Here is a 19,605-nt window from a genome sequence, read left to right on the forward strand (position 1 = left end):
AGCTGCTTTTACACTATATATCACATTTACTGTCATACTGTATGATGGCAGAGGCTGCTATGTAAAGTGCCCAAATGTTAATTACTTATCACATTCATACCCGTTAGCTATGCCACCGGGAGCAGTCTGGGGTTCAGTGTCTTGCACAAGGACACTTCGACATGTAGACTGATGGAGCTGGGAATCGAACCTCCGACTGACTCTACCACTGATCCACAGCCGCCCCTTAAGACCATCAACGAACCTCCTCGTAGCTCTATCAAACTGATAACGAAGAACAGACTAAGTTAATATTTATTATTGTTTTTTATTGTGTTCCGTCCCTTTCCCCACAATAATGCACAAAGACAGGTGTCCATTAATTCAGTAATATAATCATTAATACATATCATAGCGACAAATAAAAAAGAATCACAATACAAAAGACAATTTAAATATGTAGAATGTCGATCGCATGTCAAAGTCTTGATTCAACGTTTTTGTACTCAACATGCATTCAAATATAAAAATAGACTTCTGATTAACTTTATATACACTTTTTTTTATAAATATAAGTATACAAATGTATTTTTAAAATACAAAGATAAATACAGTCACATAGTGTACATTGTGTACCAAACCAGCAATTACAAACCATTTTTTGGATATTTAGCATTCACAAAACACATTAATACATTAGAAATGCAACTTTAACGACAATTGCAGGTCTTGTTTTTTCGTTTTTCTTCATATTTCAGTTTTATTTTTGCCGCCCACGGCCCCTCACTTTTATTATGAAGTAGAGGAAGCAATCAGTGAGCGGTGAATAAATAAAGAGGGTAAGAAACAGGAAGTCTAGCTCTGCCGGACATCCTGTAAGAGTTTGTTGATCTCGGCCACCAGCTCGCTGGCGTCCACCAGCTCATGCCGACTGTCACTGCGTTTGCCCTGAAGGTGGCTGAGCACCGAGTCAAAATCGTCCTCCTCATAGTTCTCTGGGATCTCCTCCATGGCTGGCAGCCACTTGGAGGAGGGCCCTGGGAGCGGCACTGACACTGGCACCGGCGCTGGGGAAGTCTGCACCATAGTGGGGCTGACCAGCGCCGTCAGCAGGGGGCTGCTGTGGGGTTTGGGGGCGTGGCCGCTGTTCTGGGGGCTGTTTTTAGGCGCCTGGGAGCCCTTGTGGCAGCTGCTCTGGGAGCTGAGCTTGGTGCTGGGTTTCAGGGTGTGGTAGCTGCCCTGGTGGTGGCCGGATGGGCCGATGCTGCTTCCAGGGTTCTGGAAGTGGGTGTTGGCAGCCCAGGCCGCCACACCCTGCTGGTGCACAGAGGGGTTGGGTTTGCCAGGGAGATGCCCCCTCCTGCGATCTAAAGATCCAGTCATGGGGACCCCCACCCCGCTCAGGCTAGTCCCCTTCTGGTTCTCGTTGACCTGGACATAAGAATCCAGACCCTGAGGAAGCAGCCGCTGGAACACACTGCTCATCTCGGACAGCAACGACGTGGTCCCACACAGGTCTTCATCTCTGCCTTCACCCCCACCCCCCTGCCCCCCCTCCTCGTCTTCACCGTCCTCGCTGCCCAGGTCCTTGCCGAAGGTGGAGAAGCTCTGGTTGCGGGCAGGGCCGGCGTCGGTGCAGGGCTGCGGGGTCTTTTCCTGGGAGAGTTCAGTGGCTTGGCGGGCTTCTTCTCCGGGGATGTAGAGGTTGCTGCGGTAGTCGGAGGATGATGAAGCTGGGGAGGCCAGGGGGGGCATCCAGCACTGGTCTGAGTGACCCAGGACACGACACTCCTCTGTGCAGAGCCTCATTGCTGGGAAGAGAAACAGAACGACTCGTGAGTAGTCAGGAATACTGAGCTGCAGAGGTGGTCTCTGTAGGCAGGAATGGATGGAGCTGGACATAACAATAGGCGGTTCGTCAGCAGAAGGGGAGTTAAACCCTAAAAGGTGGGAACCAACGGACCAGTGTCACTGTCCAGGTAAACCATTGATCTATTTATGTGGTGATTATAAAGTTTCTTAAATGAACTTAAGATTCTAATTTATGGACTATTGACAGTCTGACTGCAGGATCGTTCATGTTTATTGGCCTTTGATAAACAAACACTAAAATACTCTACTAACAGGGATCTTAAACATAGATTGTCAAAGCTTATAAAAGGCTTTTTTTAACATCTAATATAGTATCCCCATACATCATAATGTTTATATTATACCTATCATGGCGATAATTGAAAAGGAGATCCCATTATTTCTCTTCTTTCATGTTTAATAGAATAAAAGAGATCTGAAGATGATTCCTGTCAGCTCGTTCCAGCCGGCTTAGATTCACACGCCTCTCCTCGGGTGATTTTCAGCACCGTCTCTGATAACAAGGTGGGATTCGGCCTTAATTAGTCTGAAAGGCTCTCTGCAGGAGCCCTGCCTGCTACACTGCCTTCCGATGTATTTACCACGGAGAGACAATTCAGCAAGGCCGATCAATGCCTATTACCCATTCAGAATAACTCCTCCTCTAAAAGCCCTGAATTTTTCCCTTTCAAGTCGCTGTTTTCAATATTAAATCTTCAAATAGAAAATCTCTGAAGAATAAATTAGACAAATCAAATATGCCAACTTAAAGCCTTCATTAAAGAGAGCGCCGCTTTTCAGTCGTGCTATTGAGGGACTTCATTATCCCCTCATTAACATGAAAGGAACATTTATAATACATCTTAGAGCAGATGAAAAGTGCATTTGGGTGCACTGGAAGGGAGAAAAAAACAGCACCGGGGCAGCGGCAGATTGGATGCCCTCCTGATGAAAGGGGAGAAATTAAAGATTTAACCCGAGTGATTTGCGTGTAAAAATGAAAAGAAAGAACACACGAGGCAAACATTTACTGAGAGCCTGCCTGTGTGACTGACTGCACTGTCAGTTCAGCCGACTTATAGAGCGATCATTTATCGGCTTGTAAATCAGTCTAGTTTTATTCAGGACTCTGGACTACATGGCTCGCTGCCGATGTTTTTGTTTACTTGAGAGCTTTTCTTTTATCAAATTTTGTCTGCTTTTTTCCCTGATAAGAAGCAGCGGGGGGCTCTGTTTCCACTGAGCAGAGGGAGAGACAACGAGAGCTGGCAGACAGATTCAGACTACAATGTGAGGACGCTCTTAAAGGGACACTCCAACAATTTATTAATGCAGTCCCACACAGAAAAATACTGCATTTTATTTTGACAGTAATAGGCTGTAAAGTCATTTCACAGTATGTATATATTATATAATATCTAGGCTTTTGTTATTTCAGTAATGTTAAAACATGTAAACCAATGCATACTATGTAATAAACTGATAATGTGCTCTATGTTTTTACTGTTGATTGTGTGGCAGCCATTTTGTTTACATTTGAATTACAAGGAATGGCAAGGGCAGGGAATGATTCTAAGAATGATCTATGATGTCATCGATGAAGTCACTTTTATGGACACAGATCAAAGCCCTTCAAAGGACAAAATCTGAGAAGCAGACACTCAACACTACAGGTAAGACACTCACATAACACAGTTCACAGATCCATTCTGAGACACAACGCTGTTAGTCAGATACTTTAACTAGTACTAATTTAGTAGTCGTAGTATTTTAATTACTCGATTCTATTAAGAGCCTCAATGGAAAGTTACGCAACAACCTCGGAAAGCCCAAGCCGCACTGAGCTTGACCCGCTCGGGGAGCTCCCATACCAGATCCCAAGTTTGGCTGAGCAACGCACTAGAGAGGAAATAAGCAGGCGTGAAGAAGTAGAGAAAAGGCTGCAGGAGGAGTATAACAGAAGATTTGAAGATGAGATTACGAGGCTCAAAGAAGAGTTTCAACATTTCATTCAGAAGAAAAACAACAGCAGATGCATTGAGCTGAAATTCCAACTGAGAACTCAGGAGGAGGCCAATCGGGAGCTGCAGAAGGAGATGGAGAAGATCCGAAAGTCGGACGCTGTCCTGAGGAAAGATTACGAGAAACTCAGGCATGAGCTCCTTGTGACAGACAGAATGGACCGGAAGCTGATTGACAGGCTTAGAGATGAAATAGAGGCCCTTGAGTGTGACGCAATAGTCCAGCAGAAAGAGGCATACAAAAAAGATGAAGTGATCGCGGAGCTGACATCCCAAATGAAAGCTCAGGAGGAGGCCAGACAGACAATGCAGAAGGAGGTTGAGGAGCTCCGAAAGTCGGACGCTGTCCTGAGGAAAGATTATGAGGAACTCAGGCATGAGCTCCTTGTTACAGACAGAAGGGACGTGAAGCTGATTGACAGGCTTAGAGATAAAATAGAGGCCCTTGAGTGTGACGCAATAGTCCAGCAGAAAGAGGCATACAAAAAAGATGAAGTGATCGCGGAGCTGACATCCCAAATGAAAGCTCAGGAGGAGGCCAGCCAGACAATGCAGAAGGAGGTTGAGGAGCTCGAAAAGGAAATTGAGCTTCATACATCTGAGCCAATTGCTGAGCCCTCCCTCCCACAGGAAATCAACATCACAGATGAAGCCGTCACTACAGCAATGGTAGAGGACACTCCTAAGACTGAGGACGACATTCTCGAGATGGTAGAGGACACTCCTAAGACTGAGGACGACATTCTCGAGATGGTAGAGGACACTCCCGAGATGGTAGAGGACACTCCTGAGATGGTTGATGACACACCAGAGACGGTGCAGGAATCACCTGAGACGGTCGAGAACACTCCCGAAACGGTTGAGGACATACCGGATGTGTTTGAGAACTCACCAAAAATGGTTGAGAACATTCCAGATATCATAGAGGATGCCGAGATTGTCAACAACACACCAGAGATGGTCTCTGGTGCTGAGGACAATGCAAATATGACCGAGGACATTCCCGATACGGTAGAGAACACACGTAACATGGTCAACAGCACTCCAGATACAGTCGAGGACACTCCAGAGATGTTGCAGAACTCACCCGAGATGGAGGAGATCTCTCTGTGGAGAAGATTCAAAAAGTGTATCACCCCGAAACACCGCCGCAAATACAAGCAGCAGAGGAGGGGGCAGATCCAAGAGTGACTAGTCCCCTGACGCCTTCTCCCACGCCCCCCTACAAAACCTGTCCCCCCAACACACACACACACACACACAGACACAGAGGCTGTAACAGGCCACAGGCAGCGCAGTGGTTCAAACAACACTGACCCACTGCGCCTGCTAGGGTTTTCCCCGGGATGCTCCGGTTTCTTCCCACATATAAAATTAAAATAATTGGATTAAAAAGTCTAAAACTTGAAAAATGTTTGCTGAGTGTTTATCAACTGTTATAACTATGAAGGGAAAATGAAGGTTTCTCCAAAAATAAAGGTTTGAGGGTTTTCTGTTATCCACTGAGCAGAGGGAGAGACAACGAGAGCTGGCAGACAGATTCAGACTACAATGTGAGGACGCTCTTAAAGGGACACTCCAACAATTTATTAATGCAGTCCCACACAGAAAAATACTGCATTTTATTTTGACAGTAATAGGCTGTAAAGTCATTTCACAGTATGTATATATTATATAATATCTAGGCTTTTGTTATTTCAGTAATGTTAAAACATGTAAACCAATGCATACTATGTAATAAACTGATAATGTGCTCTATGTTTTTACTGTTGATTGTGTGGCAGCCATTTTGTTTACATTTGAATTATAAGGAATGGCAAGGGCAGGGAAAGATTCTAAGAATGATCTATGATGTCATCGATGAAGTCACTTTTATGGACACAGATCAAAGCCCTTCAAAGGACAAAATCTGAGAAGCAGACACTCAACACTACAAGTAAGACACTCACATAACACAGTTCACAGATCCATTCTGAGACACAACGCTGTTAGTCAGATACTTTAACTAGTACTAATTTAGTAGTCGTAGTATTTTAATTACTCGATTCTATTAAGAGCCTCAATGGAAAGTTACGCAACAACCTCGGAAAGCCCAAGCCGCACTGAGCTTGACCCGCCCGGGGAGCTCCCGTACCAGATCCCAAGTCAACCATTGCCTCTGACACGACAATGGAGATCGTCTGTGGAAGAACATCTCAGGGGTCGCCTGAGTTACACTACCCTTGAATTGAACCGGGAAAGGACGAGCAGGTCCTTGGCTGAGCAACGCACTAGAGAGGAAATAAGCAGGCGTGAAGAAGTAGAGAAAAGGCTGCAGGAGGAGTATAACAGAAGATTTGAAGATGAGGTTACGAGCCTCAAAGAAGAGTTTCAACATTTCATTCAGAAGAAAAAAAACAGCAGATGCATTGAGCTGAAATCCCAACTGAGAACTCAGGAGGAGGCCAATCGGGAGCTGCAGAAGAAGATGGAGAAGATCCGAAAGTCGGACGCTGTCCTGAGGAAAGATTATGAGGAACTCAGGCGTGAGCTCCTTGTGACAGACAGAATGGACCGGAAGCTGATTGACAGGCTTAGAGATGAAATAGAGGCCCTTGAGTGTGACGCAATGCTCCAGCAGAAAGAGGCATACAAAAAAGATGAAGTGATCGCGGAGCTGACATCCCAAATGAAAGCTCAGGAGGAGGCCAGACAGACAATGCAGAAGGAGGTTGAGGAGCTCCGAAAGTCGGACGCTGTCCTGAGGAAAGATTATGAGGAACTCAGGCATGAGCTCCTTGTTACAGACAGAAGGGACGTGAAGCTGATTGACAGGCTTAGAGATAAAATAGAGGCCCTTGAGCATGATGTAATAGTCCTGCAGAAAGAGGTATACAAAAAAGATGAAGTGATCGCGGAGCTGGCATCCCAAATGAAAGCTCAGGAGGAGGCCAGCCAGACAATGCAGAAGGAGGTTGGGGAGCTCGAAAAGGAAATTGAGCTTCATACATCTGAGCCAATTGCTGAGCCCTCCCTCCCACAGGAAATCAACATCACAGATGAAGCCGTCACTACAGCAATGGTAGAGGACACTCCTAAGACTGAGGACGACATTCTCGAGATGGTAGAAGACACTCCCGAGATGGTGGAGGACACTCCTAAGACTGAGGACGACATTCTCGAGATGGTAGAGGACACTCCCGAGATGGTAGAGGACACTCCTAAGACTGAGGACGACATTCTCGAGATGGTAGAGGACACTCCCGAAATGGTAGAGGACACTCCTAAGACTGAGGACGACATTCTCGAGATGGTAGAGGACACTCCCGAGATGGTAGAGGACACTCCTAAGACTGAGGACGACATTCTCGAGATGGTAGAGGACACTCCCGAGATGGTAGAGGACACTCCTAAGACTGAGGACGACATTCTCGAGATGGTAGAGGACACTCCCGAGATGGTAGAGGACACTCCTAAGACTGAGGACGACATTCTCGAGATGGTAGAGGACACTCCCGAGATGGTAGAGGACACTCCTAAGACTGAGGACGACATTCTCGAGATGGTAGAGGACACTCCCGAAATGGTAGAGGACACTCCTAAGACTGAGGACGACATTCTCGAGATGGTAGAAGACACTCCCGAGATGGTAGAGGACACTCCTAAGACTGAGGACGACATTCTCGAGATGGTAGAAGACACTCCCGAGATGGTAGAGGACACTCCTAAGACTGAGGACGACATTCTCGAGATGGTAGAGGACACTCCCGAGATGGTAGAGGACACTCCTAAGACTGAGGACGACATTCTCGAGATGGTAGAGGACACTCCCGAGATGGTAGAGGACACTCCTGAGATGGTTGATGACACACCAGAGACGGTGCAGGAATCACCTGAGACGGTCGAGAACACTCCCGAAACGGTTGAGGACATACCGGATGTGTTTGAGAACTCACCAAAAATGGTTGAGAACATTCCAGATATCATAGAGGATGCCGAGATTGTCAACAACACACCAGAGATGGTCTCTGGTGCTGAGGACAATGCAAATATGACCGAGGACATTCCCGATACGGTAGAGAACACACGTAACATGGTCAACAGCACTCCAGATACAGTCGAGGACACTCCAGAGATGTTGCAGAACTCACCCGAGATGGAGGAGATCTCTCTGTGGAGAAGATTCAAAAAGTATATCACCCCGAAACACCGCCGCAAATACAAGCAGCAGAGGAGGGGGCAGATCCAAGAGTGACTAGTCCCCTGACGCCTTCTCCCACGCCCCCCTACAAAACCTGTCCCCCCAACACACACACACACACACACACACAGACACAGAGGCTGTAACAGGCCACAGGCAGCGCAGTGGTTCAAACAACACTGACCCACTGCGCCTGCTAGGGTTTTCCCCGGGATGCTCCGGTTTCTTCCCACATATAAAATTAAAATAATTGGATTAAAAAGTCTAAAACTTGAAAAATGTTTGCCGAGTGTTTATCAACTGTTATAACTATGAAGGGAAAATGAAGGTTTCTCCAAAAATAAAGGTTTGAGGGTTTTCTGTTATCCACTGAGCAGAGGGAGAGACAACGAGAGCTGGCAGACAGATTCAGACTACAATGTGAGGACGCTCTTAAAGGGACACTCCAACAATTTATTAATGCAGTCCCAAAAAAAAAAAATAATGCATTTTATTTTGACAGTAATAGGCTGTAAAGTCATTTCACAGTATGTATATATTATATAATATCTAGGCTTTTGTTATTTCAGTAATGTTAAAACATGTAAACCAATGCATACTATGTAATAAACTGATAATGTGCTCTATGTTTTTACTGTTGATTGTGTGGCAGCCATTTTGTTTACATTTGAATTACAAGGAATGGCAAGGGCAGGGAATGATTCTAAGAATGATCTATGATGTCATCGATGAAGTCACTTTTATGGACACAGATCAAAGCCCTTCAAAGGACAAAATCTGAGAAGCAGACACTCAACACTACAGGTAAGACACTCACATAACACAGTTCACAGATCCATTCTGAGACACAACGCTGTTAGTCAGATACTTTAACTAGTACTAATTTAGTAGTCGTAGTATTTTAATTACTCGATTCTATTAAGAGCCTCAATGGAAAGTTACGCAACAACCTCGGAAAGCCCAAGCCGCACTGAGCTTGACCCGCTCGGGGAGCTCCCATACCAGATCCCAAGTTTGGCTGAGCAACGCACTAGAGAGGAAATAAGCAGGCGTGAAGAAGTAGAGAAAAGGCTGCAGGAGGAGTATAACAGAAGATTTGAAGATGAGATTACGAGGCTCAAAGAAGAGTTTCAACATTTCATTCAGAAGAAAAACAACAGCAGATGCATTGAGCTGAAATCCCAACTGAGAACTCAGGAGGAGGCCAATCGGGAGCTGCAGAAGGAGATGGAGAAGATCCGAAAGTCGGACGCTGTCCTGAGGAAAGATTATGAGGAACTCAGGCGTGAGCTCCTTGTGATAGACAGAATGGACCGGAAGCTGATTGACAGGCTTAGAGATGAAATAGAGGCCCTTGAGTGTGACGCAATAGTCCAGCAGAAAGAGGCATACAAAAAAGATGAAGTGATCGCGGAGCTGACATCCCAAATGAAAGCTCAGGAGGAGGCCAGACAGACAATGCAGAAGGAGGTTGAGGAGCTCCGAAAGTCGGACGCTGTCCTGAGGAAAGATTATGAGGAACTCAGGCATGAGCTCCTTGTTACAGACAGAAGGGACCTGAAGCTGATTGACAGGCTTAGAGATAAAATAGAGGCCCTTGAGCATGATGTAATAGTCCTGCAGAAAGAGGTATACAAAAAAGATGAAGTGATCGCGGAGCTGGCATCCCAAATGAAAGCTCAGGAGGAGGCCAGCCAGACAATGCAGAAGGAGGTTGGGGAGCTCGAAAAGGAAATTGAGCTTCATACATCTGAGCCAATTGCTGAGCCCTCCCTCCCACAGGAAATCAACATCACAGATGAAGCCGTCACTACAGCAATGGTAGAGGACACTCCTAAGACTGAGGACGACATTCTCGAGATGGTAGAAGACACTCCCGAGATGGTAGAGGACACTCCTAAGACTGAGGACGACATTCTCGAGATGGTAGAGGACACTCCCGAGATGGTAGAGGACACTCCTAAGACTGAGGACGACATTCTCGAGATGGTAGAGGACACTCCCGAGATGGTAGAGGACACTCCTGAGATGGTTGATGACACACCAGAGACGGTGCAGGAATCACCTGAGACGGTCGAGAACACTCCCGAAACGGTTGAGGACATACCGGATGTGTTTGAGAACTCACCAAAAATGGTTGAGAACATTCCAGATATCATAGAGGATGCCGAGATTGTCAACAACACACCAGAGATGGTCTCTGGTGCTGAGGACAATGCAAATATGACCGAGGACATTCCCGATACGGTAGAGAACACACGTAACATGGTCAACAGCACTCCAGATACAGTCGAGGACACTCCAGAGATGTTGCAGAACTCACCCGAGATGGAGGAGATCTCTCTGTGGAGAAGATTCAAAAAGTGTATCACCCCGAAACACCGCCGCAAATACAAGCAGCAGAGGAGGGGGCAGATCCAAGAGTGACTAGTCCCCTGACGCCTTCTCCCACGCCCCCCTACAAAACCTGTCCCCCCAACACACACACACACACACACAGACACAGAGGCTGTAACAGGCCACAGGCAGCGCAGTGGTTCAAACAACACTGACCCACTGCGCCTGCTAGGGTTTTCCCCGGGATGCTCCGGTTTCTTCCCACATATAAAATTAAAATAATTGGATTAAAAAGTCTAAAACTTGAAAAATCATGTTTGCTGAGTGTTTATCAACTGTTATAACTATGAAGGGAAAATGAAGGTTTCTCCAAAAATAAAGGTTTGAGGGTTTTTATATCTACATTGAATTAATGTTGCACTATTTGTTCAAACAACTGAAAAACACGGAAATCATGCTGCACAAATCATCCTGAAATAAAAATTATATCCCTGTATACAAGCAAAGTACTCTATTGAACGTAAGGCCCCTCAAAGGTTCACTTAATCAATCATGATTTCATTACTTTGTGGACATACATTCAAGTAAAATAAATATATGTTTGTATTTAAACATTTGATAGAGATACAGAGCAGGTAGTCAGTAGGAAGAGAGCAGGAATGCTTATATTGCTTGGCAACAGTTCAGGTGGTCAGGTCATGTTCCAGAACTAGTTGTGTTGAAGGAGTCAAATTAAATATCCAATACAAACAAAAAATAACAATTTGTTGTTACTTACAACTTTTTCAATTGATCAATTAATCAAATTTTATTTGTATGGCACCGAATCATAACTAAAGTTATCTCAAAACACTTTACAAAAAGTGTAGGTCTAGACCATACTCTTTTTGTATGTTATTTACAGAGAGACCCAACATGAATCCACCATGGGTAGCACATATGTGACACAGGTCCACGAGGAAAAAACCCTGACAACTTCACTATGACATCACCAGGGTGATCTTCACAGTGTTGACGCAGCCCCTTGAAACACCACACGAGATGTAACACGGCTTCTCCTTACAGGTAAACACACTGACTTTGACATATTAAAGTGGTGGAGTCCTACATGCACACTACAAGGCTTCCTTCAGTCTGCCTGCAGGTGAAAACACTGTTTACTCCTCATTCATTATGCACAAAGAAGTGGGTCAGGCTCGACAGGGGGAATATTTTTAACCAAAGTTATCAGAGACAAGCTGTTCTCAGCTCTCTGACCGTCTTTACATGCCGTTTCTTTAAGCACCTCTGTGCCCACAGGGGGTCCGACCAGGGCTGCTGGTCAGGGTCTTTGACCTCTGTGCTAAAGATCTACAAAAATTAGAGCCTGTCCGATATAGTAGTTAGCTGATATTATCACTTAATATCGCCCTATTGCAGATCGGTATATGCAGATATATTATGCATAACGCCAATATGTAATCTTTATTTTACAGAGTGCAGAAAATAATGGTACATGGGCTGTACTTATTTAGCACTTTTCTAGCCTGTGCGACCACTCAAAGCTGCTTTTACACTGCATGTCACATTCATCCATTCATACACTGATGGCAGAGGCTGCTACCTAAAGCGCCCAACTGTCAATCAGTAATCACATTCATGTTGGCTATGCCACCGGGAGCATTTCAGTGTCTTGCCCAAGGACACCTTGACATGTAGACTGAGGGAGCTGGGCCACAGCCGCCCACCAAAGGGTTATTTAGAAATGGTGTTTTCATGTAGTTTGTCCAGCGTACTGCGCTGTGACTCCACACATATAGTGTGTGACCCCACACTTTACAATCCTCTCAGCTGGTCTGCATTGGGATTGGTTTGAAAGGTATAATGATGTTAAAGATATTTGTTTAAGAGGAAACAGAGCTCATTTGAGTCGTCATACTGAGCAACAATTCTGCATAAGCCACATCGAAAGATTTCTATTCCAGCTATACGATATATCTGTGATTGGTGAATTTATTTACCCTATGACGTTCATACGTCTCAAACTCCAAATCCCACATTGGTCAGGCTCTAAGTGTTTGCTCATACTGCCTGTGGGTTAGTATGGAGTTTGGTTAGCCTAGCTTAGCAATCAGCCTGGAAGCGGGAAGAAACAGTTATCTAGGTTCTGTCTAAATTGAAGAGAAACACATAAGAGCACCTGCAAAGTTAGCAAATTATTTAGTTTGATGGGTTTGATTCAGTGAGATGTAGAGGTGTTGGTCATTGTTGTCTCAAAGTTTTGAACAGAACCAGGCTCTACTGTCTTACACAAAGATGGATAATAATCTCACAGTGAGAAAGAAAGTAAATAACAGTGCTTTAAGAAACAAATGTAGAATATAAAGCTCAGAGAAGTTCTCTGAATTTTCAGCTTTTTAAGGGTTTATTTGAGTATGCAATGTTTCCAGCCTGGAGCTGCGTTCCTCAGTAATATACTGTGTGAAATCTTCTGCATCTAGATGAGCTGCAAACAAAGAGTTTACTTTCTACCTCATTCTCCCCCTGAGCAGGGAGGGCTACCATTTTCAGCCATAATGACAGGGCAGCGACTAAATGCTGCTCGAAATCATCCACGCTGCAGTGGACACGGGGGCGGGAGGCGGGGTGAACGTACAGAGGGAGAAAGGTGAGCTTTGAGATGTAATTATGCTCTTCAGGGCTTAATCATGAGCGCAACTCTGTGCCGACTCCATAGCAACTGTTCGTCACATGGCAATTAAATGCTTCCTTTTCATCAGGAGAGCAGAAGGGCTTCAGTTTGGATGGCTGAAAGTGAAGGCTTGAAGGTGGGAAAAGGAGAGTGACTAACGAGCAGAGCTCCCCCACAAAGCTATGAAGCGAGGGAGGAGGGAGGGCGGGAGTGAGGAGGTGTTAGTGATGAGATTGTCTGCCCGTCTGGGTCGACTTTAATTGGGATGTAGCTCAAATGCAGTGTCGAGTGATGGCTGTGTGGGAAGCTGGTTGGAAAGAAGCGGGAGCTCTGGGAGGAGAGGGATGGTGTGATGAAGGAAGCTGCTGCAGCTCTGCAGCCTGTGTGACGCGAGTTAAGACAGGCTGAGAGTTTTAGAGAGTGTGCCCGAGTGTTTCCGACTCAACTAGTCTGCGAAAGCTGCCAGGTATCTGCTGCCAGGTGGGTAAAATGTTTCAAAGTCAGTGGGGTCAATCAGCGTTCAACAAGTGCTCAGAGTTCAGTTGTTTACTAGACTGTGGAGACGAGGGAAACTGCATGCAGAGTGACGGAGGAGGGGGAGATGATCAGTTGAGCTATCTGCAGAGATAACTCAAGGACTTAGCGACAGTGGAGGTGAGACTCAGTGATTGAGGAGCATTCACAAACCTGCAAGGCCGATGCACATGCAGCCATTTGTAATGCAGAACAGAAAAGGCATGCCATAACATGTTGCAGATTAAAACAAGGGTCTCTCAAACTGTAACATCATGTTTTGAAGAGTACGGAGATCAAGTATTTTTACAGGAATTCAAAGATGGGTTCAGATTTCTGTCAGTCTGGAGAAGGAGCCGAGGCACATGACAGGAAGCATGACTCCATGACTAAGGTAGACATCAGATATACAGCTGCACAAAGACTAAATATCCTGCTCATTTTATATTGATATTAAGTTCATTTCTTTGCATTTATCATTAATCAGCTGTCATGCTGTCAAGGCAGGGCTTTTAAAAGGCTGTAATGTTGGGAGATAACCACTCTATTAGTAACGTCCCAGCTTTGACGTAGCACAGAGTGAGAGGAGTTTGCCCCAGCACTGACTCCAGCATGGACAGGGGGAATAATGGCGCCTAACAACTCTTTTATGGTTGATATGGCTGGTGAGTATACAGTATATATTATCTTACATATTCTTTAAGGTTTCAAAATACAAAACAAATATTTCATGCCTTCATTAAGAGTGAATTGAGCACTTTAACATGTCAGTCTAGGAAATGTGCCCCAGTCTGTGCTCATCATGTGACCTCTAGAGGGGGTTGCTATCCCAGGGTTGAGAAACTGGTTAAGCCCAGCTGAGCCAGTGTTTGGCCAGAGCAGCTGTCCTCTGTTGATTGATCACGCAGGGACGTTAATGGAATAATTAACTACAATGAACTTGTACATCTTTTAGAGCTGAATGATTCGTGCATTACTCGCATGCAATTTATCCTGATTTTTGCTGGTTCCCACCTTTAAAATGCCCAGGTTATTTTCTTTATTTTTATTTTCTTATAATATTAAACTAAATATATTTGGCTTTTCAGCTCATATGAAATATTGAAGACATCATCTCAGATCTACTGGTTTGTTTTGGGCATTATTCCCTATTTTGCAGATTAATCAATGACTCGAATGTCAAATCTAGAACGTCAATAAAATTTCTTCTGGAAACTTACAGTACAACTTGATTATTTAAAAATGATGCACTGTAAAAACTAAGAAACATGTGCATATTGGATTCAGGAACACATACAAAGTGGACAGGATAATGGGATGTGAAGGGAGGGGTTGTGGGGTGTTGTGGGTGGGGGGCTAGGGGGTATACCTGCATGCGTTCTGTGCTGGCCATCAGGGGCATATATCTCAGTAAAGCCCTCACCAAGGAGCCGGTCCATGGGGGACTCCCTGCCAGGCTCGTAGTCGCTGTCCCCGGCTTCACTGTCTCCACGGCCGCTGTCCTTCAGACTGAACTTATCCATCTCATTCAGGGCATACCTGTGCATGGAGACGGGGACAGGTGTGTGAATCATGTCTCACAGATACAAGTGAAGTCATTGACAACAAAATCATCAAACGGTTGAGGGTGCGCAGCACTACTGATGGATAATAAGGTGCAGCAAGAGGCAGAGAGCGCTCTGCAGAAGAGGTTTTACATACAATTATGCAAATGTGACGTTATTGAGCGAACAGTTTGACTCTAAACCAGAGGGCTTCTGGATATGGATGTAACAGACTCCACTGGACTACTTAAAACATCATGTGGAAATGCTTTGCTGTGACAATAGAAGTGTACAAAAGATGTCTGCCGGTATTAAGCCTCAGTGTGCGCGTGTGTTACCTGTAGCTCCTGGTGTATTTGTTGCCTCTGAAGCTGGGTCGTGGCTGGTACTGGCCCTGATGGAGCATGGACAGAAGCTGTGAGACTTGCTACAATCCCAAGAGAAACAAAAAAAAAGACAAAAACAAAAGAAAAAAGACAAAAATAAAAGGGAAAAATGAAGAGGGGAAAATGAATGGAGTCAAACAAGCAAGGCCACATGACAATGTTTGGGGGGTGGGGGTAGGGGGGGGTAGCATGACTTTGTGACTTGCTCCTGAATGTGATGATCAACAAAAATATGACACAAAGGGCTGAAGGCAACAGAATATGGGAGCAAGGGATAAATTCAGAACAAATACTGAATATAAGACAAATCAAATCGTGCATTGATTGTGAATTTAGACGAGATATTACAAGAGCTTTATCTCTGGCTTTACTTTTAGCACAAACTGACCGTCTGGGTTTTAAACATATCAACTTAATGACTGAGAGAAAGTCTTTGTCTTACCTCTACAGGAGGGGTAGCGTGGGCAAGTTCCAGGGCAAAGTTTTCCGGAACATGATTGGAGGAGATGGTGACCAGGCTGTTAAGGGACTGGCGGCTGTGATGGCTCTGCCTGCTCCCCAGGGTGCCCCCCCTGTCAGGTGTCGGGGAGGCTGAGGGGGAGCGTGGGTGGGCTCTGACTGGCAGGGTCCCATTGACAGTAGGGACCAGGGTGATATCTGCCTTGTGGATCTGCCTGGCAGGCTTCTTGGGGTGGTTCTGGTAGCTGTTCTCTGCCACCCTGCAGTTGTAGTTGTGCCTGGGGTCTTTCTTTTCCCGGCTGCAGCGGGCGGTGGCAAACATCACCATGACGACGAGCAGCAGAGCACAAACGGCGCCCAGAGAGATGATGACGATGAGGGAGAGGTCGAGTGGGGCCTGGCTGGAGCCGGTGGGGTAGAGAGGGGGGAGGATGTCCATGGTCTCCTGCAGGGAGAGCCTGAGGAGGGCCCCTGTGGACAGCCTGCTGGTGCCTCTGTCCGTGACTTCCACCCTGATCTCCATCACGTCCCTTGGAGCCTGCTCCAGGCTGGCGTTGGTTCGGAGCTCACATCGCCGAGCATCCATCACAAACAGCCCGTCCTCGTTGCCGCCGATGATGGCACAGCTCATCTCTCCGTTGGCGCCAGCATCCCGGTCTGTGACTTTAAGTGCAGTGACCAGCTGACCCGGTGATGCATACTTCCACACTGGCAGCTCGGCGGTGTGATTCCGCAGAGAGGGGGAGTGGATGATGGGGGAGTTGTCATTTTCATCCAAAACGGTCAGCAGGACGGTGGTGTTGGTTGATAGCGCGGGGTTTCCCCCATCACGTGCCTGAATGGTGAAGGCGATCCGGCTGACTTCCTCATGGTCAAAGCTGCGTAAGGCGTAGATGGCGCCATTGGAAGGGTCGATGGTGACGTAGGTGGAGATGGGGCTCCCCTGGACCAGAGCATCTATGATGGTGTAGGTGACTTGGCCATTGGTGCCCAGATCTGGATCTGAGGCCACCACAGTCATCAGGTAAGCTCCAGGAGAGTTGTTCTCTGATTTAAAGACCTCGTAGCGGCTCTTCTCGAAACTTGGAGGATTGTCGTTTTCATCCAGCACCTGAACGGTAAAGTGTTTGATGGTGGAGAGGCTGGGGGAGCCCCGGTCCTCAGCTATGACTGTCAGACTGTACTCCGACCTCTTCTCCCTGTCTAACGAGACATTGGTGAGGATCATGTAGTTCCTTTCGTAGGTCTTCTGCAGTCTGAAGTGGCCGTGGCCGTGCAGCCTGCACACCACCTCACCATTGAGCCCTGTGTCGCTGTCATCAACACGCACCAGAGCGATGAAGGTGTCCACAGGGGCGCCCTCTGAAATGTAGGCCACCTCCTCTTTGCCAGGCGTCATCAGGTTGATGTTTATCTCTGGTTTGTTGTCGTTCACATCCACCACCTTCACCACAATTTTGCAAAGTCCAGGAATGGAATTAGGGCCCATATCCTGAGCCTGAACATCCAGCTCATAGGAAGCCGTGGCTTCATAGTCCACTTTTTTAATCAGAGTAATGTGGCCATTTTCTGGGTTTATCTTAAATGTTTCCAAGATCTTTGGCGAGACATGGCTGCTGAAAGAGTAGACTATTTTCCCATTAGTGCCCTCGTCTGGATCTGTGGCGTTTAAATCAATGATTAGAGTCCCAAGGGGAGAGTTTTCCTGCAAATTGATGATATAAGCCTGCTCGTCAAACGCTGGGCTGTTATCGTTGGAATCAGAGATGCTGATCTTGAGCAAAGTGGAGCCAGACTTTGGGGGAACACCATTATCCGAGGCTGTGAGCTGCAGCTGGTAGCTGGACTGCACCTCCCGGTCCAGCTCCCTCATCACCACCAGCTCTGCGTACTTGGCCCCGTCCGTCCGCGTCCTCACTTCGATCTTAAAGAAGTTATTGGGTGTCAGAGAGTACGTGTGCAGGGAGTTCTCCCCGACGTCCGCATCCACGGCGCCGTCCAGCGGGATGCGCGTCCCCACGGATGCGCTCTCGGAGATCTCAATGGGGACGATGGCGCGCGAGAAGTGAGGAGAGTTGTCGTTAATGTCCAGCACTTCCACCTCCACATGGAACAGCTGCAGGTACTCCGTGGGGAGAGTGACCACGTCAAATTCGATCGAACAGTTCAAGTTTTTCTCACAAAGCTTCTCGCGGTCGATTTTGGTGCCAATGCTGATCTCGCCGTCCTCCTCCCGGACAGTCAGGAACGGCGTACTCCCTCGCTGCATAGCGCGGAACCGAAAGGTCAGGGAACTCGGTAGTTTGGATAAAACCCCGGATACGTCCTCTTTTAGTCGTGCAATAACAGTGCCCACTTTCTGCTCCTCGTAAACTTTATATTTCAAAGTCTTACCAGTGGCGCAGTGCATGAGCGCGACCAGAAGCAGTAGTTTGAGTAGTACCGAAGAGAGAAGATTTCCTTTGATTTGGATCATTTTCGCCCCCATCTTCTGCGCGCACACTGTGGCGATTACTTCCACAGAGGGGAAAAATCGAGGGGTAAGAATTTGTGTCTCCTCAAACGTGTAGCATGTTAAATCCTCCGCCGCTGCTCACTGTCCGCAAAGAAAACTCCGCAAATGATTAAAAATAAATAAAAGAATAAAAATATAAGTTAACTTTGCTTGTTTTAGAAAAGATTAGCACACATCAACAACGCGCGGCGCTCTCCTTGTAGACAGATCTGTTGCATATATCGACATATGCCCGTCGCCTCATGTGTGTGCGCCTGTGAATGAGTGAGAGTGTATGTCTGGGCGAAGAAAAGGCGCAGCTTTCGCCCGTTCTGTGTGAGAGTGAGTGAGTGAGAGAGCGAGAGAGAGAGAGAGAGACAGAAGGAGGGAGCGTGTGTGTGTGTGTGTGTGTGTGCGCGCGCCCTGCTCTGTGCGCTCCAGTCTCTCTCTGTGCCCGCCCCGCACCCAAACTGCGTCTCTTTTCCACACAAAAACACCCCCACCTCCCCGCCCCCCACTCCCTCACCCCCTCTCCTCCTAAATCACCAGAATGGCCTCCTTCAAGCAGCACAGGAGGGACTATTGATGGTAGCCCCGTCCCCCCACTCCCTCCTCCTCCTCCTCCTCCTCCCTCCCTCCCCGGCACAGAGGACACCCTGGTATTAAAAGTGTGCCACAACAATCGGCCAGAGGAGGAATTATTCTGGTCTCAGCCACTTTTTACACAGGCGCACACTGACCCGCGGCAGACTTACATTGTTATGGTTACAATTCCCAACGTGTGCCAACTCGGCTCTTTTGTCATGTGCGCGTAAAGTTGTCGCTCTCAGAATAATGATTCCGACAAGAAGGAAACATGCGATGATTATGTGACGGGCGCTTAGAAACTTAGAGACCAAAATTTTACAAAATATTCCTAAAATATAATCTCACTATTCTTTGTTTGTGACAGCCAAACGCGAACCAAAAGCTATAGCATACATAATCGTATCTAGTGAATATGGTTATATTGCTATATTGTTATTTGGGGGGCTTTTAACAGTTTTTTTTATCCAAACTCTTCGCCTTCTCTGCTCTTTGTGCGCGCAGGACGCACTCTCCACCGGTTGATTCTTCTGCCTCAAAATCCAAATCTTACTGTCAGTCAAGCCTTAAACTGGAGACGTGACA

General features: G+C 46.5%; 1 protein-coding gene across 3 annotated transcripts; it reads right to left on the bottom strand.

Annotated features, from left to right (window-relative positions):
- Positions 1-320: 320 nt before the first annotated feature.
- pcdh18b (protocadherin 18b) lies at positions 321-18,689 on the bottom strand. 3 transcript variants are annotated; one of them, XM_069669912.1, is made up of 4 exons: positions 15,925-18,689; positions 15,435-15,490; positions 14,922-15,091; positions 321-1,790 (listed from the first exon to the last, which is right to left on the bottom strand). In XM_069669912.1, the coding sequence occupies exons 1-4, from the start codon at positions 18,427-18,429 to the stop codon at positions 835-837; spliced, it is 3,687 nt and encodes a 1,228-aa protein (XP_069526013.1). In that variant the 5' UTR covers positions 18,430-18,689; the 3' UTR covers positions 321-834. The 3 variants fall into 3 exon arrangements, with proteins under 3 accessions (XP_069526013.1, XP_069526014.1, XP_069526011.1); XM_069669913.1 differs by having other exon boundaries at positions 14,976-15,091; positions 15,435-15,523; XM_069669910.1 differs by having other exon boundaries at positions 15,435-15,523.
- Positions 18,690-19,605: the final 916 nt, after the last annotated feature.

The sequence above is a fragment of the Semicossyphus pulcher genome, unplaced genomic scaffold (genome assembly GCF_022749685.1).
Source record: "Semicossyphus pulcher isolate SPU_LCO1_2020_fin unplaced genomic scaffold, fSemPul1.0.p SCAF_2, whole genome shotgun sequence".
In the NCBI taxonomy this organism is placed as follows: Eukaryota; Metazoa; Chordata; class Actinopteri; order Labriformes; family Labridae; genus Semicossyphus; species Semicossyphus pulcher.

Excerpts from the sequence above, each read along its gene's own strand:
- pcdh18b (XM_069669910.1), bottom strand. The coding sequence starts at position 18,429 with ATGGGGGCGAAAATGATCCAAATCAAAGGAAATCTTCTCTCTTCGGTA. Across the intron at positions 15,524-15,924 it reads ACGCTACCCCTCCTGTAGAG|CAAGTCTCACAGCTTCTGTC; the intron begins GTAAGACAAAGA and ends TTGGGATTGTAG. Across the intron at positions 1,791-14,921 it reads CCAGCACAGAACGCATGCAG|CAATGAGGCTCTGCACAGAG; the intron begins GTATACCCCCTA and ends TTCTCTTCCCAG.